We start from the raw sequence: 26,138 nt of genomic DNA on the forward strand, positions 1-26,138 counted from the left end.
CTTCTAGTTTTACAAATGTCTATTTATCAGGCGTGGATTCCGTCTTGTGTAGCGACTCATCCAACGATTGGATCGTCTGAGAATTATCCGTCACCTCATTCTTCATCTTGGTGGTGTCGAGAGCTTGCTGAGGCTGATGAGGCGACGCTGCTTCTTGGCCCTCGCGACCGTGTTCTGGCCCCAACCCTTGATTTGTTTCCTCTGCAGTAGCAGCATCTTGCTTGGCATATTCCGTGTCCATCATATCCCAGCTAAATTGCTCGGCGGACCGCCCGCTCATCAGTCTGTAGCCTTGGTCCCATGAAAAGTGTGCTCCGCAAGCTGTTTCCTCAACCAGTTCCAAGAAACTCTGTAATTGTTGAGTGGTAGCACTGCCTTGGTCGCCGGGGGGGCCGGCTACTAGGGATAGCATTTGCTGCTGTCCGCCATGCTGTCCGGCTTCAATGCTGCTGTAGCGAAGGGTGTGGGATTGCCATTCCATGTCGATGGTTTGGTGGATCTCAAGGCCCATGAACATGTATGGTGTTGCGACTAGGTCTGTTGACGAGGTGCTCTGTTCAATCGATGAGAAACGTGGTATAGCAAAGCTGGCTCTACTGGGTGTTCTGAGACGCCCTTGCAGGAGGTTGAAATCGGAAGCTTGCAAAAATGCCTGGAGAGAATGTTGATGGGCATCGAGAGAAACCAGTCGCTTTTGAGTCAGGCGGACGTCTACGCTGTTGTCCGGAAGCATAATGTCGCTTTCTTGCCACGGCATTACTGCCTCCAGAACTGATGCATCCGGGAATGAGAATTTGGATAGGTCGGTGAACGGGCTGATTGGTAACCGTAGACGAATAAGTTGAGAGGTGCCTGGGGGGGAGGTTTTTGGTGGGCTTTCCGGCGCGAAATTGAGGACGATGGCTGTCTTTTGGGTACTGGGAGCAGACGTGTCGGCTGTGATTGAAGTAAGAGCGGCAGGATGGGGAATAATCGGGCAAAGTACCCGGCGAGATTTGGTCAGATTATCTGTGCGAATACTTTGTTTGGTATGCAGGATGTGGCCAAATACTGCTGTGACTTCAAGATTTTCTTTGAGAGATGACGCGTTGGGTTGCTCCAGGATGATACTGTCGCGGAAGCCCGGGCTCATAGTCTCCTCTGTCGATTTACCGATAGGATTGACGTAGCGAGACCAGTACCGGAGCTTATCTCTCCAAGCCATGCCTCGTTTATCCCTTTGATGGGTTAGGAATACCCCCTTCTTTTGCCGAGTTTTCGGAAGAATATGAACATCTGCGTGTTGTGATGAGGTTTCTCGGCCAATTAGTAATCTCAAAACAATGTCAGCTGGACCTTCTGTCTTTCCGTTGGAGACATCAGTTTCGGCGAGCCATGATACATCGAGCGTCTTTATCATCATTAGCCGAGTGTTCGCTACATGCTAGAGGTAATACAAGTTTTAACGTACGGAAGTTGTTGCATTATACCTCAAAGCAGTCTTTGTTATTTTCTCAAGCTCCATTAAGACTGATGTTTCTAGATTTTCTTGATTTACTCGTTGAACAGAAATAGTTTGAGATTTTATCGTCTGCACAATCTCGTCGAGTCGTGCCAAAATCGTAGAAACAGTTGACTTGCGGGCGTAAATGCTTAGCCTGTAGTCTTCTGGTCTTGAAGTTATTATTTCCTTGTTTGACTTGTCCAAGAAATCGGCGCTGAGTCTCCCGATGATGCCGCTTTGGGGATCTGTGGGAATATGTTAGCCCAAGCAGTTTAATACTACACGCGGTGGATCTTACTGGCAATCAGATTGAAAATATCTGGCTTCAGCCAGACTACAGTTCTCCCAATTCCTTCTATATGCTCCTGAATCTCCAGTTTCCATATTCCAGTCAGAATTGCGACTGCTTGCAGTTGCTTCCCCTTGTGCGAGCTCAAATCCAATGTCTCGGCAGCAGCCCATGGACTTTGCTCAGTTAGCCACGAGTACGGATATGTATCAGCATGAACCAAAACCTTGTTGCAGTTTGCACGGTCAAAGTATGTTTGAAGCTGTGCTGCAAGGAATCCATCAACCAGGTAATCAACCAACTTGTCAAAATCTTTCCTTCTGACAATGAAGGTGTCTTTGGGTCGTATCTCCTCAATGTTTTTCAACAAGTCTGATTCTTCTAGTTCTTTCTTTTGGGGTATAACGTCCTGCCAAGTGAAACGGGCCACGGTCCCATCAACATGTTGAGCTTCCTTCATGCTCCGAGTTGTTCGCTTCTTAGTATCCCTCATTTTGTTTGGGTTCTTGATAATAATTGCATCGACAGGTTTTCCCAAAGCGTCAATGCCCAGACTGTGACGGTACACGAATTCGTCGCGCAGCTGTTCTGTATCGAAATGAGGCTGGCTTCTAGGCATTGACATCGGTCGGGGAGGTGTTGATGGTTCCTTGCTGGTTGCAGTTTCTTGAATCGGCGCATTTTTAATAGAGGCATTCGCTTTTTCGGTCACATTCGTATCGCCAGTGTCAGGCAAGCCAGAGTCCTTCCCCAGATCAAGTTCCCATTCAGCAGGTTCATCATGAACATCGCCTCGCTGCTGGCCCTTTCTTTTTTGATTGAGTCGGTTTTTTTTTACACCGCTATGCTTGGAATGCGATTCAATATCGTCAAGCGCTCCTGATATAAGTGCCTCTATTCTCTCCTTACTCTGCGGCGAAAAATCGGAAGCATATCGTACTTGTCGTCTGTTCGTAGGGCTCGATGGGCATCGAATTGGAACCGCAGCGGCTTGGCGAAGTATGCCCAGACGGCATACCAGGCATATGCGCGGCAGTCGTACCGCCCTCGCGAGCATGGGGGAATTAAAAACGCAAACGATGCAACGGGTTCAGCAGGGAATGAAAAGCTGTTTTGCTTGACGTCGCATCAAGTTGGGATCCCAAATGGCCGTACAGGAGCTCCTGGAAATTTGCGACGTCAGGGCTTATCGATAGGAATGATCAGCCGTACTCCGTAGAGCGCTCCATATTAATCGTGCCCGCCCCACGTATTTTAGGTGGTCCGTTGCCCTCACGACCTAAAATAAGTGGGGCGGGCACGATTAAATTGATGTCACAAATGCAGACGCGTATGTACCTTGCATCGCGTCCGTCCACTTAATGCCCCGCGGTTCACATGGAAGATCAACTACACGACATGCGATCCAATTTCGAGTTCTAATTATCCTGAAGACGTTTTTCATTTGCCACAATCTAGTGGTACCATTTTTCGCTTACTCAGTGAAAGGAAAAATGCCCCTGAAACAAAGGAGAAGGCGGCCTGTACGACCCTACGTCCCCAGTGAGTCGCTTGCGTGGCTAATAATATCTTTTGCAGGTGGATGATGACCCAGAAGATGGCCTACCGTCTAGGCAGCGAGCGAATCGCCGTGATCCCGATAATGATTTCGATAACGACTCCGAGGATGGGATGGATGTCGATGGTGAGGCTGGCAGCAGTGCAGATGATCAGCTCGCCAAGAAGCTCGTTCGCTATGCCTTATCATGCGAATATTCACGGACGCCCATACGCCGTGACGGTATTAAGGAGAGAGGTAAAGAAAACTTGTGTATCTAAAGAAATGCGATACATACTGACGCTATCCAAGTTCTTGGCAACCAGGGGCGATCTTTTAAAAGAATTTTCGCGCTAGCACAAAAGCAATTAAAACTTGTTTGGGGCATGGAGCTCCGAGAGCTTCCAGTTAGAGAGAAAATGTCCCTACAAGAGAAAAGACAAGGTACGCCCGAACAGCTGGTAGTTTTGGCTCGACAGCTTCGAAGAAAAGGAAGGCTGACCCATTTGCATAGCGATGAAGTCAAATTCACAGGCGAAAATTGGATCTGGCGCCTACATTTTGACGTCAACTTTGCCAGACGAATATCGCAGTGCAGCCATCATAAAGCCGTCCATAATCCCTACCTCGGACGATGAAGCAACATATGTTGCGTTCTATACACTGGTTGTGTCGTTCATCTGGCTAAATGGCGGCGAACTAAGCGAACAGAAACTGAATCGATATCTTATTAGTTTAAATGCCGACCAGAATGTCTCAAGTGAGAAGACGGAAACGACGCTGAAGAAAATGGAAAAACATGGCTATGTCATAAAGAGGGTAGAACGCCCACCGCTCGGCCAAGATGGCGAGCAAACCATTACATGGCATGTTGGGCCTAGGGCAAAAGAAGAAATTGGGCTGGATGGTGTACGTGGATTGGTGCGAGAGTTATACGGGGGATCATCAGAGGAATTGGAGAAAAAGCTGAACGCTAGTCTTGGCATAAAGGAGTCGCCAACGACGAGGGATGAAGGAAATGAAGAGGAAACGAGGGGAGAATGAGAATGAAGACGACCAGCCGCAACCTTGGGCTAATGATGCCCATGAAACCTGGAAACGAACTAGTTTCAGACAACTTTGATGGAACGGACAGTGAATATCCTGGAACCTCACGATCCATGGTCATATATTTATTCTAATCGCGCGGATATTTGCCCCCCAAAACGCCCCAGCAACACCCTCTAATGCACCAGAAACACAGTCAATACCCAAAAACTCCATTAATGCATTTCTCTCCTTCCCGGACCTCACAGTTTGACACGTTATTCCTCACGAGGTGGCGGCGGGCCGGCGGGTTGGATCATTTTCTGTAACTTCATAGTTAGCCCGCTGATAGTTTTGGCACAACAGTATAATTATAAGGAGGCCTCGTACCCGAATCATTCTTGCGCGAACCTTAACCAGCGGCTCGTTCTCGGCAAGAGCTACATAGGACAACAACGGTCGATGGCCGGCGATGGAAGCATATGTGTCGCGCTGAATGTTTGTTCGCCATTCCCAGCTTGTCGTATCGGGGTGGCCGGTTCCAATGTATTTCGCCTGCAGGCGTTCGAGCTCTTGTTGAGTGCGGAGCTTGTCAGCCTGTTTGCTGTTAGTTGTGTTTTGGCATATCTCGTGGTTGAACACACCATTTTCGGCAGTAGAGTGGCGGTAGTTTATGCAGAATACTACTGTTGATATACAGCCGGCGATTCGAGTTCTGGAATATCGGGAACACGTCTCGTTAGATACTGTACGAGCTCTTTGCAGGAGACAGCGGCGATACTGTCACCGGGTTGCTTTGCAGAAAGTTGTTGTGGGTCAGTCGCCGCTTGAACTTCGGCACTTGGCACATCTCTCAACCCGGCTACTATTGACAAGATGATGTTCAAGTTTACTATTTCATCGCCAATTATGCCATCCTGCCTAAAAAAAAATTGAAAAAGAGACTTCAATCCCGGAATGCATTCAGAAGTAGCTTCTCCTACGTCAACAAGAGCCCTCATTTCAAAGACTCACTCTACCGGCTCCGTTACACGTCTCACTGTCACCACCTTCCAACTTGAATGCCATCAGACACCTATAGGATAAATAGCTGGCATCAGGTCTCTTTTCTATACATGCGAAATCATTGGCCCTCCGGTCCCCAAAAAATATTACCTCACATTAGCCAAAATGGGTACTCCGTCAGCCCATGCTATGCCCGAGCACTGGACGGAACTCAACGTTGCTAGGCGTCAAAAGAAGCTTTGTGCCGATGCAGTGGGTGCCATCAAGGCATCATGCAAGGCAGAATGCGGCAAAGAAAACTTCACCGAATGCCAGAAATGTTACGGCAAGCTGATGGACACAGTACGGGCTAGATACGGCGAGAGTGAGGACAGAGAATGGTTTGCACAGAGAAGGGCGTTTTTGCACGAACTCGACGGCCTATTTCAGGATGCCAAAGAGCGAAAGCGGAGCCTCAAGTCTATTGAAGCCAGGATAGAATCCGAAAAGGAGGCTTGGTACCGCTGGGTTCTGAGGAGATACCCGGAATTTATCGCCGTATCTGATCGTGGATTCAACCAGGAAGAGCTACGCGGCATGCTGGATGATCCGGATAGATCGCGAGAGGAGCTGGTAAAGACAATGCTGGAGGGCATTGGGAAGCCCTCTGACTGGCCTGATGGCGTTGACAACTTTGCAGAAAAGGCAGGCGCCGTTAAAGATGACGCTGCTGAATTGAAGAAGCTATACATCGCCGAGTTCTTTATCAACCAGTCAACAGGCGAAGCCTTTACAAACGCGCAGAAATATCTTGATGAGTATAGAAACAGCGAGGGCATGACGCTCGAGGACATTATCGACAAAATCGTCATGGACTTTCAACAGAGCAGAAACGCACAGCCGCAGCGCGAGAGCCACCAACGGCGCCTGGATGAGCTTCGAAGAGCCAAAACAGCATTTGAGCAGAACAAGATGCAGACTAAGAGTCTGCGGGGAGCTCAGACTGAAAATGCTTGTTCCGAGTTGTACGACCTACCGCCCTGTTTGGTTTGTGGGAACAGACTTGACACCAATGACGTTCTGTCATGTACTCTTTGCCAGGCACTTGTCCAGATTGGCGGTGACGCAGAGCTGACAGTTTACTGCTCAGAGAAATGCTACTCCAAGGGCCATGTGAGTAATAGACGTGGATATCTTTTGTCATGTAGCAATCAATTACGGCAGTGCTAATGGCGATATAGGATAAGCACGTTGAGTCCCGGCATGACTGCGAAGCTGGCGATAAATGTGTACAGCTGACCGACGAAGATGTCGAAATGGGAGATGCGATATCAAAGGCGGTTCTCTGCACGGCGTGTCTGGGCTCGAAGTCGGCTACGGTGTATTGTTCTGAGCGGTGCGCCGTCGTGAACATTGCGGCTCATAGACAAGGCAAACACGGAGTGAAAACTGTGAGGGAAGAAGCGTCGAGTCTGACTAGTCGGTTGCAAATGTTTGTGGACTCTACGCTAGAGACCAAAAATCCTGGTCTGAAAATGAGCCAACTGGATTGAGTTGAGTCGCGTTGTATTATAGCTTGGTGTTTGGCGGCGGCGTTGTGTTTGGGGTTTATACCCGTTGAGTAATGGGCGCTGATATGTCTATACTTGGGCGACACTTGATGCTGTCAAATATGAGTTACAGCGTTTACTGTATTTCGTCGAGTTGACCAACGTGTGATGGAACACTCTCGTACCGTCTACGAGCCACGAACCTAGTCATTGTAACTGACCTGATCCCAGTACTATTCTTGCTCAGTGTAGCTGGCCCTGACTACCAATCATCCCACTTGTTGGACTTGCCGTCGGATGCTAATGAGTCTACTTTGCTGGGTAGGGGCCTGTCGTCCGGGGTTTTCGACTGTGAAGTGGCGGGCAAACACTTGGACGTTCACCATGTATTAAACTAATAATAACTAAGATGCCATCTTTCTATCAAGGCATGGAACTTGTATATATTTTTACCGCGCAACCATGCCAGGGTAATATTTACGAATCATTTCCCTTTACTTTAATGCTCCTGCGATTTATTATTGTTTTCGGATCATCGCATGTACTCTGTACACCTTGGTCCGTACGGATGGCGGCAAGTGGAGTAGACCTGTATACATGACTACCTACTCCGTAATGCATGTGCATAAAGTTACATCCCGTCCAGATATCCGACCGAGTCCGGATATCCATCCTCCCACCGACGTCACTCACACTCGGACGACCCATCACCCTCCACATCACTTCCTACTCGCCTGGACTGTAGCAGAGATGAGCCTTGCACTGGACTCGTCGTCAACTAAAGCAGACGGACGGGTACTGCCAGCAAGTCGCCCTACGAACCAATGTGCCGCATGAACGAGTGACCCCGTCAACACCTGAACTTCCCCAGACTTGGCGCCGATACGATGAACCTGGATGCTGGAACAGGCGACAACCCGGCTCGAAAGAGAGTGGCTACTGCATGCGAAGCCTGTCGAGCCACTAAGATCCGGTGCCAGCCCAGCGACCAGCCGGGGGTCTGCAAAAAGTAGAGTCCAGCCATGCGAGCATTATTAGCATCATGCCACATCATCATCATCATCCCTTGACGCTGCTAACAATCATGCCAGATGCCTAGAGTCCAAAAGAGAATGCATCTCTCGAACTACTCCGCGACCTCGTCGCCCTAGAAAATATGCCAGGTAGGTCTATCACTCTTCTCCCAATCGTCATCGTCAGTCATACTAAATGTGCGAGTTGAAAAGCCACCAGGACCAACAACTCCAGCAGGCTCAAGCTGCTCCCCCTGGTCCATCCAGCACATTCAGCATCGACTTCTCCGTGTCCACAGGGTCAGAAATCGACGACAACTTTGAGACTCTGCGCGACACGCACGATGTAGTCATCGACAGGCTCTTTCCCGAGGATGACGAAGAAATGTCTCCATTTCCGGACTCTGGGCGGAGCATTCAGACCCCGACGTCCTCATCCGCACAGTCCCATTCTATTCATGACTTTCACACAAAGCCGTCATTTAACGTGGCATCTGCGGAGTCACTCTTGACGTCCTTCCACTCCATGTTGACATACTTTCCCTTCATCACCTTGTCGGAGGATACTCCTATTAGGCAAATGGCTGCGGCGAAGCCGTTTGTCCTGCTGTCTATACTGTCGTCTACTTCTGGCTCCAAGACGCTACAGGGTCATACTTTGTACGATGAGGAATTTAGAAAAGTGCTGGGGTTGAAGTTTGTTGCCGGCGGCGAGAGGAGCCTGGAGCTACTTCAAGGTTTACTCATATATTGTGCTTGGTATGTTTGTCCAGGACAAACTTTATGTTCAATGGCGCTTCTCTTCCTTCATCATCTTCTTCTTCTTCTTGTTGTTACTAACATCAACAGGTATCCCTTTCATCTAAGGCCCAAAAACAAACAAGCCTTCCAATACATGAGAATGGCTGCAGATATGGTTCATGACCTGGAGCTGGATCAAGAACAGCCAGACCTTAACATGTGGTCAGATACGCCCAATCTCACAGACGATCAACTTGACCGAATACGGGTGTATGTGGGCTACTTTTACATAGTGTCGTCGTGAGTTGTCCCTACATGTATTGCAGTTATTCCACTTGCTTACCAGGCTACCTAGCTTCCTCGCTACTTGGAAACGCGGCAAGGGCATCGACATCCCATACACATCGTGGACAGCCAGATGTTGTGATCTTCTCGAAAAGTATGGCAAAACTCAGGGCGACATCGTCCTTGCCGCACAGACTCGCGTGACGAGTATTCTATCTCAGGCCTCGAAGACGCTGAATGAAAAATATGACCAAGGGGAGGAAGACAGACGCATCATGGTGGCTGGCTTCAAGTTTGAGTTGGCTCAGATGGAATCGTCGCTGGCCTTTCCTCTCAGCATTTCGGGTTAGTCAACTGCTGAACCCTGAGCCATTGTGGCCTTCCCCCAAGGAACACATTCTAACCTTGTCCGCAAGTGTCGCTGAGGGTACAAGTCCTCTTCATGAAGGCGTTCCTCGACAGCGGCACACTCCTCAGATTCCCCCGTCCACCCCCCTCTGAATCCTACAAATGGGAGCCTTGCCCCTTGTCAAACGCCAAATTACACGACTGCGTCTACAGCACAGCCGCCTTTTACCAGGAACTCATGAGCCTGGACGACACTGCACTCTCCTGCTTTACAATCGTTGACTGGTCTCGCCCCATCCTAGCCACGATACTCGGCATTAGGCTATCCTTTAGAATTCAAGAATGCCCTGATTGGGACTCTGAGTGGGCACGATCACAGCTCAAACTGGACGATTATCTAGCGCGCATGTCGCAGCAAAAGTCTGATCTTACACCTGCCTCCAAGAAAGTGGACATTCTATCTGCAAGTCGAACTGTCATGAGTGTCGTGCGGGAAAAGTATCAAAAGCGGCTGGCGGCCGTAGAGCGCCAGGGCAAGAGCCCGGCGCGAATCACATGTCCAATGCTCGATGGAAGCATGGAGCCGTATTTCCCTGTTTGGGATGCTGCGCTCAATCAGCCGCTGATGATGGAGTCCTTGGGCGAGGGACCTGATGGGCAACCCGTATTTCAAGATCTCTGGACGGCGATGACGACGGGGTGGGCGCACGATGAATTGTGATGGCGATTGGTATGCTCTGTTTCCTTTTTTTTTTTCTTTTTTTTTTGGGAAACAATGTATAATATAGCAGTGATTTTCTAACTCTAAATATTAACAAGAGTGGACAAAGCAAGCATTTGCGTCAGCAGCACTGAATGAGAAACGACTCTCCTCCTTTGACCTCTTTTTTTCCACCGAGCACCTTTCATTGGTGTCGGCGCAACAATGACGAGCGGCCTCTCCTTCAAAAGGGCCTCTTTCACCAAGCCCTACTCGTCCATAATGGTTTCCCACAACCCATTGAGTTTCTAAAATGCAGTCGATTCATGGTAAGCCAAAAAACAATAAAGAACGGCCAAGGCCGCAAACACACTTCAATCTCCTCGGCCCTACTTGGGACCGTTTGTCAAACCCTTGACTACAGAATTTCTGGGACTGCGTCGCAAATGACCCGGGGAATATGTCGACCCTTTATATGACCGTGATCCCCTTGGTCGTCCTCGCCTCGCGCCTTGTTCGCGTGGTCTATAGTCTCCTATTTTTCCACATGCAGGTCCTGTGCAGGGTGTGTTGGAAGCACAGCTGAGCCAGCATCCTCGGTCTGAATTTGCGTCTCGAGTGGAGCCGCCGGATACCGATATTCGACGGTGTTCGGGTTACATTCGTTCAGTTGATTCACAGTCCGACCCCAAATAGCATTGCGAAGCTCAAGCGTGCGTTTTGCGTTTTCCAGATTGGCCACGGCGCGCTCTTTGCACTTGCCCACACATGCTCGACCCTTTGGAGCCCCTGCGGCACGGCTTTTTCTCCTCTTCGTCGAGTATCGCCCTCTCTTGGGAGGAACGTTCTGTTCACAAACGCAGTTTTCGCGGAGGCCTTTTTCGCAGCTCTGCACAAGGGCATGGCTCGACGCGTAATACCGGTCAATGAAGTCGAGATATTCCAGCAATGTCGTTGCCTCGGTTTGTGTGGATTGCTTTGGCTGCAACTTGAGTAAGGAGAGATGGCCCCCGGTTCTGAGGTTCACCAGGCGACTACGCGATTCTTCCTGGAGGAGCGTGATAGGTGCTTGCTCGCGGCGCCACTTCTGCCAGAAGCGAAACTTGTTCCATAACAGCAGCTGCTTGGACAGAACACGGCTGCCGTCGTCGTATTTGCCCCGCCAGAGCTCGGTGATGCTCGGCTGGTCTTTGGTGTTGTAGACGACATGCTGGACTTGCGAGCTGTCAAACCAGGGCACGCATCCGTCTTTCCTCAGTCGAAAATGGCAGTCAAGCTGCTCTGTGACAATGCTTTTCAGTCGTTCGAGCCCCTGGGTGTCTGCTGGAAGAACCCATGTGGTGGGGTCGCCCGCTGGAAGACGGTCAATGCTAATGGCGCTGAAGGAGACAGAAAATACTAGTTAGCCTCTGCGACGGTTACTTTTGGCTAGTTGAGGGTTGTGGGTGCGCGTACCTTGCTCTGGCCTTGAATTCGTCAGACAGGTTCACCGGATCAGCCACCGGTACCTCACTATTTGCAATGTTAGAGTCAAGATGGCAAATACAGGATTCGACAGGGGGGAGAAAGATTGGGATGACGAACCAGCGCATCTCGAACATGAACCAGCCGTACAGTTCTCGGTTGGACATGTTGTTGAGGTAAGCCGCCGGATATGGGAGCATGAAATCGTAAAATAAACCAACTGCATTCTCGTCCAGGGGATCCATGGTTGAAGAGAAGACTCCTGGGTGGCCAAGTCAAGCGTGTCTTGGGTGGTCTTTGAGTCTGCCTGAGAAAAGCGGGATACATCGACTTTTTCTCAGAGAGGAATATTTACATGTCAGTACTTCTCGAGCACGAGATACGGGCGCAATGGGATGTTTTATACTACCTTGGGTGGTTTGTAGCTGCGCTGATGAGCAAAGACGGGCGTACAGCTCCTCATGGTTGTTCCCACGAGTTGGGCAGCAGTATCCTTCATGTTCAACACCTTGAGAATGGGAAGTGATTTCTGGGTGGTTCACACCATCACTGTTCGGCAGCTGTTCCTGTAGAAGGAAATTGATCAACGTTTAGTGATTTACATGAAGAGCATCTTTCAGATGCAACAGGTGGGTTTTGTGGCTGAAAAGCGTCAAAGGGCGTGCAACAATCAATCTTCAATGGCGTTCCTTCCGCCATCATGTTTGCCCACTTGGACCCTGTTGGGGAAAAGATGAGATGAATTCTGCCAGGTTCTTTCTGTTTGTTCATAGCACATACCCCAAGCACGACGAACGCGATGAAGAAGAAAGCGTCCTCGGAATGTTCTCGAACACTTACTCTGGGTGATACTGCCTTCACTGGCAGATGTGCATGAAGCTACCGATGACAAAAGTCAGCGTTTGCACACTCAATACAATCCAGAAATCCAGGCTGACACTAGTATGCTCTTGCATACAAACGCTTTGCACTTGCGCCTTTGACCGTTACACTAAAACATGGTTAGAAGCCAACTCCGATTCCGAAACAAGAATATCCGCTCTTGATTCTACATGATATGTTGCCCAAAAAAAATATGCTTCTTGTTAAGATTCGTCAGAGAGATCACTTCAGTTATGCGTGACTATGTAACTGGCTCGGCGAGCGCCTCCTTCGTAAATGCCCACAGCGCAATCCATCTCCAAAGGAGTCCTTCACAAGCCCGCAGGTACAATCGCTGGTTTCTCCCTGAACGGGCCAGAAATGCCAAAGACTGTGCTCTTTCAAGCACACGACACCCGGTCCTAGTCCTATGCAGCGAGAACACGCCCCAAGACCTGCCTCACAACGATCTCAAAACTTTTAGACATGGAGTGAACCAGGGCTGTCCTCCTTTGTGCAAGCTTCAGAGGCAAGTCTTGCTCCGTGACGCCACCAAGACGGACAGCATCGACAAAGGACATGGGCGGAACCACACGGCCAAACGCTTGCGCTGTTTCAAACTTCTCCCATTCTGCCGTCCGGCACTATCGACGCACCACGCACGAGGCTCACATATTTATTACATGTTACACGACACTGTCAAGGACGCACACACATACATGCAAAACGTCAGCAAGAATAGACATTGCAAAGGGGTCAACGAGAACTTGGCATTTGCATGCTGTGTTATCGGGAAATAAACTTCTATAGCAAGCCATCAGACTATAGGAAAACAGGATTAAGCCATAACACCCAACAAAGCGCGGCAGTAACAAGAGAATGTGCAAAAAAGAAAACGAAGAAGCAGCAGTACCAACAAATGAACCTTCTGCGACGACAAGACAAACTCAATTCAAAACAGCAAAACAAAACCCTCGATGCATAATGTGATCCCCAAATGCCGCTCTGGTTGAAAAAGAAAAGGAAAAAAAAATAGCAATACCCGTAACGTGATGCATCCTGACTTTGCCATTGAAAACGAAAGGGGGAATCAAGAAATAGAAGGAAAGAGAGCCAGCAACTACAACCCAACGTAACAAAAGTCACGACTCAATGCAATGCAACGCCATGTCTTGGTCTCTCGAGACAAGCAAGGGACCGGTCCCAAGACGCGTCTTCCAGAGGACGAGAGTACCAAGACAAGAATAGCACCCAGAACCAGAGAACCTAGAGGAAGGCGACTGTCTGGTCTCCTTTCCCCAACGCCATCACGGTATTCCGTCATCCCCAGCCGCAAAAGAGTCCAAGATACCTTGCCCATGCCGTGTGTTGCGCCATAAAAACCCTCCTGACCGAACAAAATGCAACCTCTTTTGAGCCCTACCAGACATTCCCTAGATGCATGAATCTTTGCCCACCCGAAAATATTTGCAGGCCCGATGCAAGAGATCCACCAATACAGACACACTCCTCTTTGACGCGCTCCGTGCAAATGCAAAAGTACGCCCTCTCTTTGGGTATTCTCCATGTGCTCCGTATCTCGGGTGTATTGCGACACCATGCAACCTGTCCAGCTTTAATCAATGCCATGCGTCCAGTGCTCCATACCGTAAAGAGTCCCAACCATCAACCTGTCATAAACTCCAAATCCAGTGTGACCTTTCCAATGTTGTTTTGTCTTCCTGCAAATAGTATTTGCACCCTTACTGTTCCTTTTTTTTTCTCCTTGGTTTTTTTTTTGTTTTTGTTTTTTTTGATCGCTCAACTTTTTCTCTTTTTTTCTCCCCCTTTCTTCCCTTTTTTTTTAAAAAAAAAAAGAAATAAAAGAGGTTCAATGCTTTTTTTTTCGCTAACAAGTGTATAAAGTCTCACTGTAATGAAGGAAACGCACCAACTCCTTTTCAATGTCTTGACATAATGAGGCTTGACGCTGTATAAACCAAGAATCGATGAAATGTAAAGTATGTCAACCGAAGCGGGCAAATATCGGCCACAAAACGTACCCAGATGAATGAAAAGAAAAGAAAAGGAAAGGGTCAGATGTCAGATAGAATAATGCCTTACTCTAAGTCATTTAAATGGCCTTCGTTTGGAATGTACCTTTACCTCCCCATCATATGTCTTGGGAAATACGATGAGCTGTTGTTAAGCCCACTGTTCGGCCCTGTGGCAACACTGTTGTTGTAAGGCGTGTTCCACGGGTGGGTAGGAGCACCAGGGAATCCAGCCGCGTTATATGGTCGACTGCTCCCAGTGTTCATGGAAGAGGTCAAGTTATAGTTGCCTCGGCCGCTTCCTAGGCCAGGTGGTGCAGCAAGCCCCGGAGGGGGGCCATGGGTAGTAGCAAACCCATTTGTACCATTGCCCATCATTCCTGTCATATTACCCATCGAGGTATTGGCCCCCTGACCGGGAGCCTGGCCGGATCTCACGCCCAAGGGATTCTTTGAGAAGCTCAGCCGGATCCCGCCCTTAACACTGTTATGGAGCGGCTGGCCGTAAAGTTCGTGAAGAGCCTTCGTGGCAAAAGAAACATCCTCAAATTCCACAAAGCACATTGGTCCATTCTGCTTTGTCCTGAAGCAGAGTCTCTTGTACCCTCGCTGCTTGGAAAACATGGCCTTGAGTTCTTCCTCAGAGGTGTCGATGGGCAAATTACCAACATACAGAGTATTGCATGGTGGATTCTGGTCAGCCGGATTCACCGGAGGGAAGTTGTGTCGCGGGAAGCTGTGACCATTGACAGGATATCCAAGCCCAGGCGCCGGAGCGTTGGCCGGCGATAATGGGGTCATGTATGGCGGCAGAGACGCTGGACCCTGAGAGGGGTTCGTGTTGAGCGACAATCCGGCCATGCGTCCAATGGGAATCTGGGGAGCGGTAGCTCTGCGTTGTGAAGTGGCTCCGTTCTCAGCATAGGCAACCGGGTCTTTGAGAAGATCACTCGTTTCGTCGTCGTCACCAAAATCACTGCTGATAAGAGACTTGCCAGATATCCTTGGACGCTCGCTCAGGTGGTTCCCAATGGGTGATTGAGGAGAAAAAATGCTTTGATAATGCGAGTTGGCATCAGGGTGGATGAATTCATGAGCGGGGAAGACGCTGTTTGAAGTCGGCGATACGCTATTATCCAAAGGCTGGAAACCGTTGAAGCGTGCAGGTTGTCGGGACGCTGGAACTGGTGCCGGCCCTGTTGATGAAGTCACTGGCGGCATGGCAGACGCTTGCTCAACCGTGTTTCGTCTCGCTATCGGTGGGCTATTTGACAAAACTTCCACAATCATTTCGGCGTCGTTGGAAATGTTGGATCGACCATCCAGCATATTCTTGGCCTCCTGTGCCCCGGCCATGCTTCTGAATCGCAAGAGAGCTGAACGAAAGCCGTCATCCTCGGACTTGTCAGCGGGCAGCAGCTCCACATCGGCTAGTTCCTGGGACCACACGACCATCAGGCGCAATGACTCCTCAGAAGTATTGAGAGGTAGACGACGGATGAGAACTCGGACCATGGGTGTGGGTGTGCTTGAGAATGGTGTACCGACGGGTTTGGTGGGCTCGCGCTCGAACAGGTGGGCGGTTGACATGTTGAGCGGGTAGGGTGACTGAGTTGAATGGGAGGGCCTGAAGGTCTGCGCCGCAGGCAAGAAGCTCGAGGTGGCAGCCATGGAGGAAACCTTGTCGGAAGCTGTAGTTATCGTCGGAAACGGGCTGCTACGATTGGAGTGCTGCGGCTTGACCGACGCGCCGCTTATCAAGTTGGGTTGTTGAGGTGGTGGTGCGCAAGGATCGGGAGTCATCGCCTTAAAGTATATCGCATGCGCAAAGTCGAAAGATTTTGCTCGTCGCGAAGAAAAGGCGAGTTCAGAGTTGGTGTGAGAGGCGACTAGGCGCGTCTGAGTAAGATTCTGTCGTCGTAAAAGGTATTGGTGGTTTCGTCACTGGATAATCGCTGTATGCGCTGCGCCTGGGACGGTGATGATGACAATAATAATTGTGACGCGAAAGCCTGATGGCAATCTTAGCGACTGACGCAGCTCTCAAACGGGGCTATTTACGTACGGCGCGGGCGCGTATTGAGCACGACAGCACGATCGAATGCGCTGGTAGAGGGAGAGGCGAGAAAGTCGACGCCAAACGGATATGGCTCGGTTTGCAATCAAGTGCTTGTAAGAAGACGGGGCGCAATCTGGGAATCCAAATCGCGACTGTGGACGCGCGCGGCGCGGCTGGAGGTGACGTTGTGCGGCTGTGAATTGAGGATCGTGTCGGTGGCGATCAGCGCCGTCGATGTGGTCGCGGATACGGATGCGGACGCGGATGCAGTGCGTGAGTTCCGGGCGAACACGTCTGTCTTTCTATGGTCGAAGCGACGGGTCAACAAGAAGCCAAAAAAAAGACGAGATCGAAGCAAAGTGCGAGGCGGCGATGATGCGACGCTGGGCGGAATAGGAATTTGCGAGATGAAACAAAAAAGGTGCAACGAAGGGTATGATGAACGGTGACGAGGACAAGACAAAAAGATGCGCAGTCGGGGAAGAGGCGCACACCACCCAGATTAAGAGGACCCAGCGGCGCAGGTGCAAGCGCAAACCCAGATGCAGGCGCAGGCGCAAGCAAGAGGCAGACGGAGAGGCAGAGGCAGTGGCAGAGGCAGACGGAGCAGGCAAGGCAGGAAGGAAGCGGGTGGGTGGGTGGATGAAGTGGATTTGGATGCGTGGGCAGCAGGCAGCAGGCAGTGGGTGGGTGGCTCTTTCCCAGTCCCAGTGATCGAACTCCGTACTCCGTAGTTCGGATTGGGACGGGGTGTGATGCCGGGACGTGGAAACGTGAGCATAAGCGTCCAGGACTGGAACTGGCTAGAACGAGTGGAGGGAGGCGTACAATCAATACCTAGGGTGGATGGGGAGAGCGGCGGCGACGGATTTGAGAGGGACGTGAGAGGGAAAAGCAAGGGACGAGGGACAGAGGGGAACAGAGGGGACCGAGGGGACTGAGACTAGGGACCAGAGACACTAGAGAGACATGCCCAGGAAGGACTGGGGTGGGGACCCACAGACACGCCCACAGGATATGCCGTGTCCCAGCCGCGTACCTTAGATCCAAGCCGTCGCCCTGATGGTTGTCCAGTGGGCTGGTTTGGGCGTGGTGGGTGTAATGCAAGGCGAGCTACGGTTGGCCCGCGGGTCAAGGTGCTTTTCGTTCCCAGTGCTGTGGGAGGGTGGATGCGAGTTTGGCTCTGTCTCCAAGTATCGATTGATCGTGCTCGGTACGGGGTACGCACGGGGGTGCGCTTCGGTCCTCTACAGTCCTGCTCAGTCCTCGGCGGCAGACAGGTGTTGGGTGCCACGGTTCGGTGCTTGTGGACACGCGGGACGCGAGAGTCGTCGCCTTGGACTGCTCGTAATGCGTACAATACGTGCAGTGAGCTGCTTCGTCGACGGCGCGTCGTTGCAAGAGGTGCAATGCCGGTGCGTAGCGAGGACTCACGTTCTGGGATGGGTCCGAATCCAGTGTGTCGGCTTTCGTCTATTGTAAGTAACAGGAACGAACGAAAACGGAAGAGGGCGACTGGGGGCGAGAAAGATGGAGGGCCCGTGTCAGGCAGCCTTGGGGTGAATTGAGCCGCCCACAGCCAACGTGCACGAGAAAATGGTCTTCAGGTCGCGGTCCCAAGTCAGCCCGGCTGTCGCAAGACAGTCAGGACAGGATCGTCACCGAGAAGAGGTCGGACGAAATGGTGAGGCAGTTGTGCAGAGGCGCGGACGCGGAACCCGAAAGATGGAAGACGGGAGATGATTGTGTAAAGAGAGAGAAAAATAGCAGATGAAGAAGGGTTGGTTCAGAATGCGAGGTGACGGGACCGGGAGGACTGGCAGCAAAGAAGCATGCAGGCACCAGTCTGTATCAGAGCACACTGGACAGATCGTTCAATGGAGCGGCATCATGCGCCGTCACGTCTTGCTTGGTCTTTTTCCATCACCCTCGACTCTAGGCTCTAGATTCCAGAGCTTGTTGGGGGCGGACACAGTCGATTCACCCACCCATCGACTCCGAGACGGTTTCGGAAAGTGAGGCGTTGACAGGACTGGGAACCGGGGGGCGTATCTGTGTCTCTGCCCGGCCCCAGACAGCCAAACCTTGCCAGCTAGCCAAGTGTCTCGTTAACCTTTATGAGAAGTGTGTGTTGGTTTGACGCGTCGAAAACACCCTAGGTACTACATACAATGTTGTTAGCAGAGTCCAGAGCCATACAACCGTCATCGCCACCATGGCAGGTCTCCGGCAGCCATCAGAACCGGCCCGGGGTTTCGATGATGAACAAGGCCTCGGCAGCTCTAGAAGTAACTTCTCGGTAACTACGCCAAGAGCTGGCCGCAGCTCCAACGTTCAGGTGCACATGTCGTGATGGAGAGGGCGGGAGTGCCAAGTCAAGCACCGCACACGTGCGCTGCCCTGCCATCAAGATGTGAGCGGCACAATGGCACTAGCTTGGCTTCAACTTACCTTGGTACTGGGTGTCCAAGGTTCATCACCCACGCAAAGTCCCAAGTGTCCTCTGATGCAAGTTGAGCGCAAATCACTTGTTGGCTGACGGACTGACTGACACATGCACTAGGACTCCGTAGCAGCACTTGAGGCGCTAGTCCTGGTCCACTCACCTGAGCCTGACCAATCGGAGCACGAGCGCACTTGGTGTGAACGCCTCTTGGCCAAAGGTCAGCCTAAAGCGCAAAAGGCCATTTGATGCAATATTCTAGAGTTGCCAGGGCCAATTCTAAAATTGCGAACCACGACGGACTGTCCTTGCCTGTGTATGTACATATGTATGGCCACCAGCACCCGGTCGCAAGCGCGTTCGTATTGTACAGAGGCCACTTGGAGCTTGTGGTTCCGTGTCAAAAGTCGCTCCAGCACCATTCATGGTTGCTGACGCGGGGTTTCACCACAGAAAACTCTCTTTTCTTCCCTCTATTTGTGCCGAGTGCCACTCGGCAGGACCAGGGACCGGACGAGCCATTTCGTCGTCCCAGAGCCAAGGCTGGTTAGGGCAATGCAATGCTGGGGGGATGTGCTGCTTTGGTTGGCGGTGCCTTGCTATGGTGGTCGGGATGATGGTGTTGAGCATATTACAGAGTAGTACTCACAGCAGACAGGCTGAGGGCTGCTGAGGGCTGCTGAGGGCTGCCGAGAACTGCCGTCGACATCAACTATTGAAAACAGCAAAGCTTCTTCCACTCGGTACCACTGCGTCAATGATTGACGTGCTACGAGGAGGGGGGGCTACGTCGCCAAACAGACTTTGGCCTGGTTGCTGCGGAGTATTCAATGCCCAGTGCTCGAGACAGAACTAGATGTGCGCTTGAGTTGGTGGGAAGCTCGCCACCAAACTCTATGACCTGAGCAGCCCCGGGTTGGCTTCAATGTTGGGGATGCTTCAGAATGGAGTCGCCCAGAACGGAGTACTATACTACTCGGTACTTGAGTAAAGTAGTTTGCGAAACTTGGGTAATGTTCTAACATGGCGCGGCATCAGGTAAATGTGGATCATCAAGTCCATGTCGCTTGTTTCCTCTGGCAGATACCCAGGTACTTGATTGAGGCACGTCGCGCCCAGCCAGCGTTAAGTACCTTGCCGTGAACTTTCAGCAGCTTCATTGGCCCACGGGCGACGACGGCCCATGACCGATGGCGCCCCGTTTCCGTTCTGACTGTGGGGGATCATTGATCGATCAAGACATGGCCAACAAGGCCGTCTTGGAGCATGGAGCGTGAAGCATGGGGCCCGGAGCACGGGGCACGGGGCATGGAGTGCAACAATGGGGTTGTGGCTCCCAAGGCTGATGCTGGTGATAGATACAGATAATGGCGGCATCCTGGCGACGGTGAATCTAATGATATGCAGCATGCAGTTTAATGCACATAATCTACTTAGACCTGGTCCAATGTTGATAGCAGCTCGCCACTGGTGTTTCTCGCTGTTTCCCTTCATGCCTCGTCTTTGTCATTGGTGGCGGTACCTGCCGTTCTATCCGTCGACGCCTTTACGAATTGAGGGCATATCCCAGGTACGAGAAAGCCAAGAAGGCGCGAACGCTAGCTCCTGCAGACAAAGCACATCACGTACTTGCACTGGAGTGCATGCAGGTGCCGAGTTAACATTTCTGAACATTTCTTACCAAGTAGATACTAGGCAAGCACTTGAGTACCTGGGTTATTACCCTCGAAAGCCATGTACCTCCCTAGTACCTACTTAGGTACCTACTTAGGCTAGGTACAGGCTATCAATCCCAACGCTCGCTTCTCGTGTGTCGCAATAGCGGGGATGGAGAAAGCAGGCAAAAAGCAGAGTGGCCGTCGCCATTCCCATTAAGTTTTTCCAAATCTGACCGCCGTTGTCTTGCACATGTTATGCCCAACCATCAAAACGCCGACATCTGATTGCTGCCATTGATATGCATGGCGCTTCTCAGGGTCCGTCCAGGTCCCTGGACCCTGCTGGGGACAGACAGAACGCGAGGCCAGAATGGGCTGATGATGAATCTTCGAGACCATCACGCACAACGCAGCTTGCTTCAATATTCAGGTAGCTGGCCATGTAGAGACCACCAATGTTCGCTGCCCCGAGTTGCTGACCCCAACAAGCAGGATGCCATCCAGCCATCAACTCCGCCCCAGATGCCAGGCGACAAGTGCCAAGGCTTTCAACAGCCATTAGAGGTGCCTGGCATGTAATAAGGCTCGTCGAAAGCAGCGCCTGTTATAATCCACTGCTTCAGTAAGCTCCTTTATTACGGAGTATTTTATGTACAGTACCGAGTACTACAGGGCCGTCTGCATCCTCGTCTTGGACCCAGGTTGTTCGCCCTCCTGAGATTACAGTTGCCAGGTCCAGTCTGGTTCGGCGACAGAGCTGCGGAATGGAGCCAGCTGCAGCCATGGCGCTCCATAGGGGAGTGAAGATACCGACGCAGCAGGGGAGACCAGGACAAGCAACCAACAGGTCTGATGGGAACCCGAGGTGCAAACAGTGGGCGGCGATCCAGTGTCGACAAGCTTTGTCGAATTGGCTTCCTGACAACCATGGCCTTTTGCGATACCCCTGTTGACCCTGTTCCCAGACTTGGTCACTCGCCGGGCTTTCACCTCGCCCGGATTTGACCAGGGTCAGCAACTTCGGCCAACAGGGCCCACGCTCTCTCGAGCAGCTTGATGGCAGAATCACAAGCCCATGTGTGGTGCGGTCATCCACACCCGAAATCATATTGTCAACGACTATATATGACTTTAGTGCGCCTCTTTCGTTGTCTAGAACCCTCCAATGTGATGGGCTCATTGTCCGGAACCAACTCGGGGAAATCACAGCATTCATCACCACAATAAAACCGCTCCGCCACGGCTACAATACAGGTCCGCAGTACTCCGTATTGAAGGTTTGACTGTTATCAGTTCCGAAGGCCTTGGTGTCCGCCCCGCCCCGCCGCCCAGCCCCCAAGCAGGGCCGCCTGCAGCAACTCTTGACAAGACAGGAAACGGATTAAGATCAAGGCGCCAACTTGATTCTAGCAGGAAATCAGAAGAGTTGCGCCCCTTTGGTTCGGGATTTCTGTCATTCCACTTTTCGGTAAACTTCTAATAGCCGCTGCAACACTGCGATGCACACTCATCGCAGCGAACATCATATACTACTGAATCAATCCGGATTCGACCCTCTGTTGCATACAGATGTCGAGGACTCCCTCAACCGTTGGGTTTTATTGGTGTACATATATGTACCTCTCTCTGCAGGGTCCTGGAGACTAGAGAGGTTCTGAAGAATCCTCCCCGGACCGAATTGTTGATGCTCATAGCGTACCGATTAGGGCTGAGTATCTATCGACTCGAGTCCTTGAAAGATACCTCCTCAAACTCCTAGCATACCTTCCTACCGATAGAGAGGTCCTACACATCGCCCACAGCGTTTGGGGGCTTTGCTTGTACCCGCAAGTTATCTTTGGTCAACTGAGAGATATGCTAAGTATGTACGATCCATCTTACGCTCTAGTCTTGCTGGTCCACAAAACCAATACGCAGTTGAGTACGGGGTACAGAGTAACTATCCTGTACCTGTTGACGGAATAGTTACCACACTACCGAATGGGCCTGCGGCTATTGGCCGACAGGCACTCGCGCTACTGTGGACGGGTTTTCGTACATTGCATCGTACTCACAAGCCACAAGCCAAATCAACTAAATGTTGCGGGTTTAGATAAGCAAGCTTCTAAGTTAGCTGTTTGCTGATCCCACGAAAATGGTCCTGCCTGATTGTCGCGCTACCCGAGGCTGACCATTTGTAGTGGCCTCTGGATCACCTCGACGTTTGCGGATGTTCAGAACACATCCTTGGAACGGTTCAAGACTCGTCAAGATGTGCTCGGTGCGTCGTGAAATGTTACAACGTGGTTAGTCGCTCGTGGTTCGCACATGCCGTCTGACCAGACAAGCGCCGGAGCAAGTTCCGAGGCCAAAGGGAGGGGCCGAGTTTCTTTTCTGGCCAGGGTCTGAATTCGTCTACCATCATCAACAATCCGCGACATAGTTGGGTGGTGTAGGGTGCGGTTCTTGCGAAGTGTGGAATGACATGCTCGTTTGAGCCATTCCACCCATCTGCTGCTTGGGTCATGTCCAGATCGTGATTGAATGATTTTGCTTGCTCTACGGAGTAGTGCCAAATGTTTCCCGCAGTCTGGGGCTTCGTTGATGTCTCAGACTAGAGACTGACAGGTCTACGAAGTACCGTAAAGGCGGCAGAACACACACCCTTGAGACATGGGTTATTGGGCCGGGGCGTAGAATTGCCACTAACGTATGTAGGTACTTGGGCATTAGCCAAAGCTTGGCAACCATCAGAAAGGATGGCATCTCTGCCTCCAATAGATCTCGATACCAAGGCGACTGCATTACCACGTCAAAGTTTCAGTCTCCTCTGAACAGGAACGAGTCAGAAAGGCAGGGCTTTAAGCTCAAGCCCTCTTTCGTATTGCCTATGTCTCTAGGTCTCTGGGTCTTTTCAATCTGCACTTTCGACGGCGACGCCAAGGGCCAAGGAGAATAGTACATACCAGGCCGTTACGTCGGACTCGGTGTTCATAGAATTCAGGGGGGTGCTTCAAGAACACATGTGCGACAACTGTCTTGACCCAATGACTGCCAGGCATGATGAGGTTGAACGTAAAAAATCATGCAGGCGGTATGTCTGTTCGCGATTCCGCGCATCTGCAGGCTGCAGACGGGCATAAACTGCATAATACACCCAAGGACTGATGACACACAGGGGCTTGTAGTATCACCAGACGGGTATCATCTACGAACCGATGAACTAACTAACATTGTGGGGGACAGACCCCATGGTCGAGCGGCACATACAATTACTGTTGTACCGGAAGTCGGTATCTTGTAGCTTACCCTGCAAGTGTCTATTTCTTGGAGCGTTCTGATTGCTGCTGCGAGAAAAGAATGCAATCCCATGGAAAGAACAATCTGGCACCACGATTTATCGGAGGCTGCCAGGGTCGCATGGAAGGTTCCGGGCCATTCTCTTGAAGCCCTGAGCTTGATATTTGCCCACATCTCGGGCTACCCCAAAAACATGCCTCCGTGGAAAGCGACACGGTGATATTTTCAGCAAGATACTTCAGCAGTCAAACGGATCATCAAAACCCCCCACTTACCTCTTATTCTAGATGCCAGTTGTTCGCTTTCCGTACCATAGTCTCGAAACTCGACGATGTTGTTTCAGCATGATCGTCTCAGACCCCTTTCTCATATACATACGGCTACGCGCACGGGGCTCAATCGATGCTCTGGGTTGGGATGTGAAATGCGTGGGTGAAGCCTAGGTGGTGGGGCGCAGGCATAGTGCTTGCTGACGTGGTGCAATGTGTGGCATGATAGATTGAAAGAAAAACCGATATATGATGGGATTCGGGCGACTTGTTACATGACATTCTGTCAATAGGCCGGCTCCCGTTTGCAGGAATGTTTTGGCCATCCCTTGGTTGGTGATGGCGGTGTTGTTCTGACGCAGCTCGAGGCGTGTGGGTCCAGTCATGCGGGAGCGGGAGAGCAACAATGTTGACCCACAACAGCTCGACGCACTCGGGAAGAAGCTCCATCTGATACCGTCGACACCACCACGAAGCGAGACCACCATGTTGCCTGGCATTACCGAGTACCAAGGGTGCAATAAACCGCCCCCTCCGTCTCCATTCACGCACAAAAAAGTAAAAATAAACCCAAATTGAATAATATGTCGACAGAATCACCGTGGTCCATCGCCAAAACGATCCAGCAATCTCCCCCCGTCGACCTGACTAAACACTACGACCCATCCACGCTCCGTAACAAAACCATCGTCATCACCGGCGGCGCCAATGGCCTCGGATCACACATGGTCCGCCGTTGGGCCTCTCACGGCGCACACATCATCATCGGAGACGTCGACTCTCCGTCCGGCGAATCCCTCGTTGCACAGCTGCGCACCCTCCACCCATCAAGCACATTCGCCTACGTCTCTTGCAACGTAGCAAGCTGGGACGACCAGACATCCCTCTTCGAAGCTGCCATCCGCCTCTCCCCCGACCACAGGATCGACATTGTCGTCCCCAATGCGGGAATAATCCAGAGCTCCGAGGGCTATAACTTTGAGAACCCGTCCCTCGTCAACGGCAAGCTTCCCAAGCCCTCCACGGCAACCATAGACGTCAACATCACCGGCGTCATATACACCACCCACCTCGCCCTCCACCACTTCTCCCAGGACACAAGCACCACAAAATGCCTCCTCCTCATCGGTTCCATCGCCTCCATCGCCCCGCTGGCCGGCCAGGCGCACTACACCATGTCCAAGCACGCCGTGTGCGGGCTCTTCCGCTCCCTACGCACGACCTCCTTCATGCAGAGCGGCAAGTTGCGCGTCAACATGCTGGCGCCGTACTTTGTCCAACGGAGCCGCATGCTCCCCCTACTAGCGGACGTTGCTTTTCTCGCGGGCACCGCTGGCGGCGCGACCATCCCAGACGTAGTCGAGGCAGCTACTCGCCTCGTGGCAGATGAATCTATTTCGGGGCGCTCGTTAGCCGTCGGCCCGCCGTTGAAGGACGCGCCAGAGGGAGAAATCCCCGTTGCGGAACACGAGGGCGACGGGAGAGGCCGGGCAGCGTGGGAAATCTACGCCCACGACTATGATGAGGTTGATGCGTTTACGTTTCGCTATATTCATATGATGAACAGAGTTACTCAGCTTCGTGGGGCGTTTGCCTTTTTTCTAGATATTCTTCTCAAGATATTCGGACGCTGAGACGATGGATATTTGATCAAGAAGAGAAGAAAAAAAATATGCAGAGCGGGTCACTCAAGCAACACTGCGAATCCTAGGTTTGGCATTCGTGTTTCAGCACCATGGTCTCGCCTGGTCTTGGACACATGTCTGCAACCATTTGGATGGACGTGCTCGAGGCATAGAACGGATAGGCGGCTTCATCTTGTCCGTCTCTTCGTAACCCAGCGGTTGCAAAGCCAAAGATCTTTATTCATATACCGACACTCGGCAAATGTACATAGCCCGGAACAAAAAAAAAGACAGTCAAGTTGGCCATGTACCAGATCCCCGGCCTCCCAATTGAGTATATCCTATTTCTGACACGTGAAGATATGTAGGTATGACATGGTTGAAAAAGAAAAATAGAAGCAAACAAATTGGAACCCCGTCTAGAAACGCCGTCTACTCCGTACCCATGTTTTCTTTTTCTCATCTTCTCATCAGGCAATCAACCACTTGTG

At 51.3% G+C, this 26,138-nt stretch overlaps 8 protein-coding genes across 8 annotated transcripts; 4 read left to right on the forward strand and 4 right to left on the reverse strand.

Annotated features, from left to right (window-relative positions):
- Positions 1–19: 19 nt before the first annotated feature.
- On the reverse strand, positions 20–2,829 carry MAA_03796 (uncharacterized protein; the record flags this gene model as incomplete). Its single annotated transcript, XM_007821794.2, has 3 exons — positions 20–1,390; positions 1,451–1,728; positions 1,782–2,829. The coding sequence occupies 3 exons, from the start codon at positions 2,827–2,829 to the stop codon at positions 20–22; spliced, it is 2,697 nt and encodes an 898-aa protein (XP_007819985.2).
- A 436-nt stretch (positions 2,830–3,265) lies between these two features.
- On the forward strand, positions 3,266–4,353 carry MAA_03795 (MAGE protein; the record flags this gene model as incomplete). The annotated part of the gene is made up of 4 exons (XM_007821793.1): positions 3,266–3,295; positions 3,351–3,567; positions 3,622–3,753; positions 3,824–4,353. 4 exons carry the CDS (start codon positions 3,266–3,268, stop codon positions 4,351–4,353), a joined length of 909 nt encoding a protein of 302 aa, XP_007819984.1.
- Positions 4,354–4,613: 260 nt separating this feature from the next.
- On the reverse strand, positions 4,614–4,982 carry MAA_03794 (Splicing factor 3B subunit 5/RDS3 complex subunit 10; the record flags this gene model as incomplete). The annotated part of the gene is made up of 3 exons (XM_007821792.1): positions 4,614–4,658; positions 4,726–4,932; positions 4,980–4,982. 3 exons carry the CDS (start codon positions 4,980–4,982, stop codon positions 4,614–4,616), a joined length of 255 nt encoding a protein of 84 aa, XP_007819983.1.
- A 523-nt stretch (positions 4,983–5,505) lies between these two features.
- On the forward strand, positions 5,506–6,872 carry MAA_03793 (uncharacterized protein; the record flags this gene model as incomplete). Its single annotated transcript, XM_007821791.1, has 2 exons — positions 5,506–6,492; positions 6,561–6,872. The coding sequence occupies 2 exons, from the start codon at positions 5,506–5,508 to the stop codon at positions 6,870–6,872; spliced, it is 1,299 nt and encodes a 432-aa protein (XP_007819982.1).
- An 884-nt stretch (positions 6,873–7,756) lies between these two features.
- On the forward strand, positions 7,757–9,977 carry MAA_03792 (Zn(2)-C6 fungal-type DNA-binding domain protein; the record flags this gene model as incomplete). The annotated part of the gene is made up of 6 exons (XM_007821790.2): positions 7,757–7,878; positions 7,961–8,032; positions 8,096–8,641; positions 8,732–8,893; positions 8,970–9,253; positions 9,325–9,977. The coding sequence occupies 6 exons, from the start codon at positions 7,757–7,759 to the stop codon at positions 9,975–9,977; spliced, it is 1,839 nt and encodes a 612-aa protein (XP_007819981.2).
- A 514-nt stretch (positions 9,978–10,491) lies between these two features.
- MAA_03791 (uncharacterized protein) lies at positions 10,492–11,665 on the reverse strand (the record flags this gene model as incomplete). The annotated part of the gene is made up of 3 exons (XM_007821789.2): positions 10,492–11,335; positions 11,412–11,468; positions 11,541–11,665. 3 exons carry the CDS (start codon positions 11,663–11,665, stop codon positions 10,492–10,494), a joined length of 1,026 nt encoding a protein of 341 aa, XP_007819980.2.
- Positions 11,666–14,422: 2,757 nt separating this feature from the next.
- On the reverse strand, positions 14,423–16,117 carry MAA_03790 (RNA recognition domain-containing protein; the record flags this gene model as incomplete). The annotated part of the gene is made up of 1 exon (XM_007821788.1): positions 14,423–16,117. One exon carries the CDS (start codon positions 16,115–16,117, stop codon positions 14,423–14,425), a length of 1,695 nt encoding a protein of 564 aa, XP_007819979.1.
- Positions 16,118–24,606: 8,489 nt separating this feature from the next.
- On the forward strand, positions 24,607–25,656 carry MAA_03789 (uncharacterized protein; the record flags this gene model as incomplete). The annotated part of the gene is made up of 1 exon (XM_007821787.1): positions 24,607–25,656. One exon carries the CDS (start codon positions 24,607–24,609, stop codon positions 25,654–25,656), a length of 1,050 nt encoding a protein of 349 aa, XP_007819978.1.
- Positions 25,657–26,138: the final 482 nt, after the last annotated feature.

Source organism: Metarhizium robertsii, assembly GCF_000187425.2.
Source record: "Metarhizium robertsii ARSEF 23 chromosome Unknown MAA_Scf_3, whole genome shotgun sequence".
Taxonomy (NCBI): domain Eukaryota; kingdom Fungi; phylum Ascomycota; class Sordariomycetes; order Hypocreales; family Clavicipitaceae; genus Metarhizium; species Metarhizium robertsii.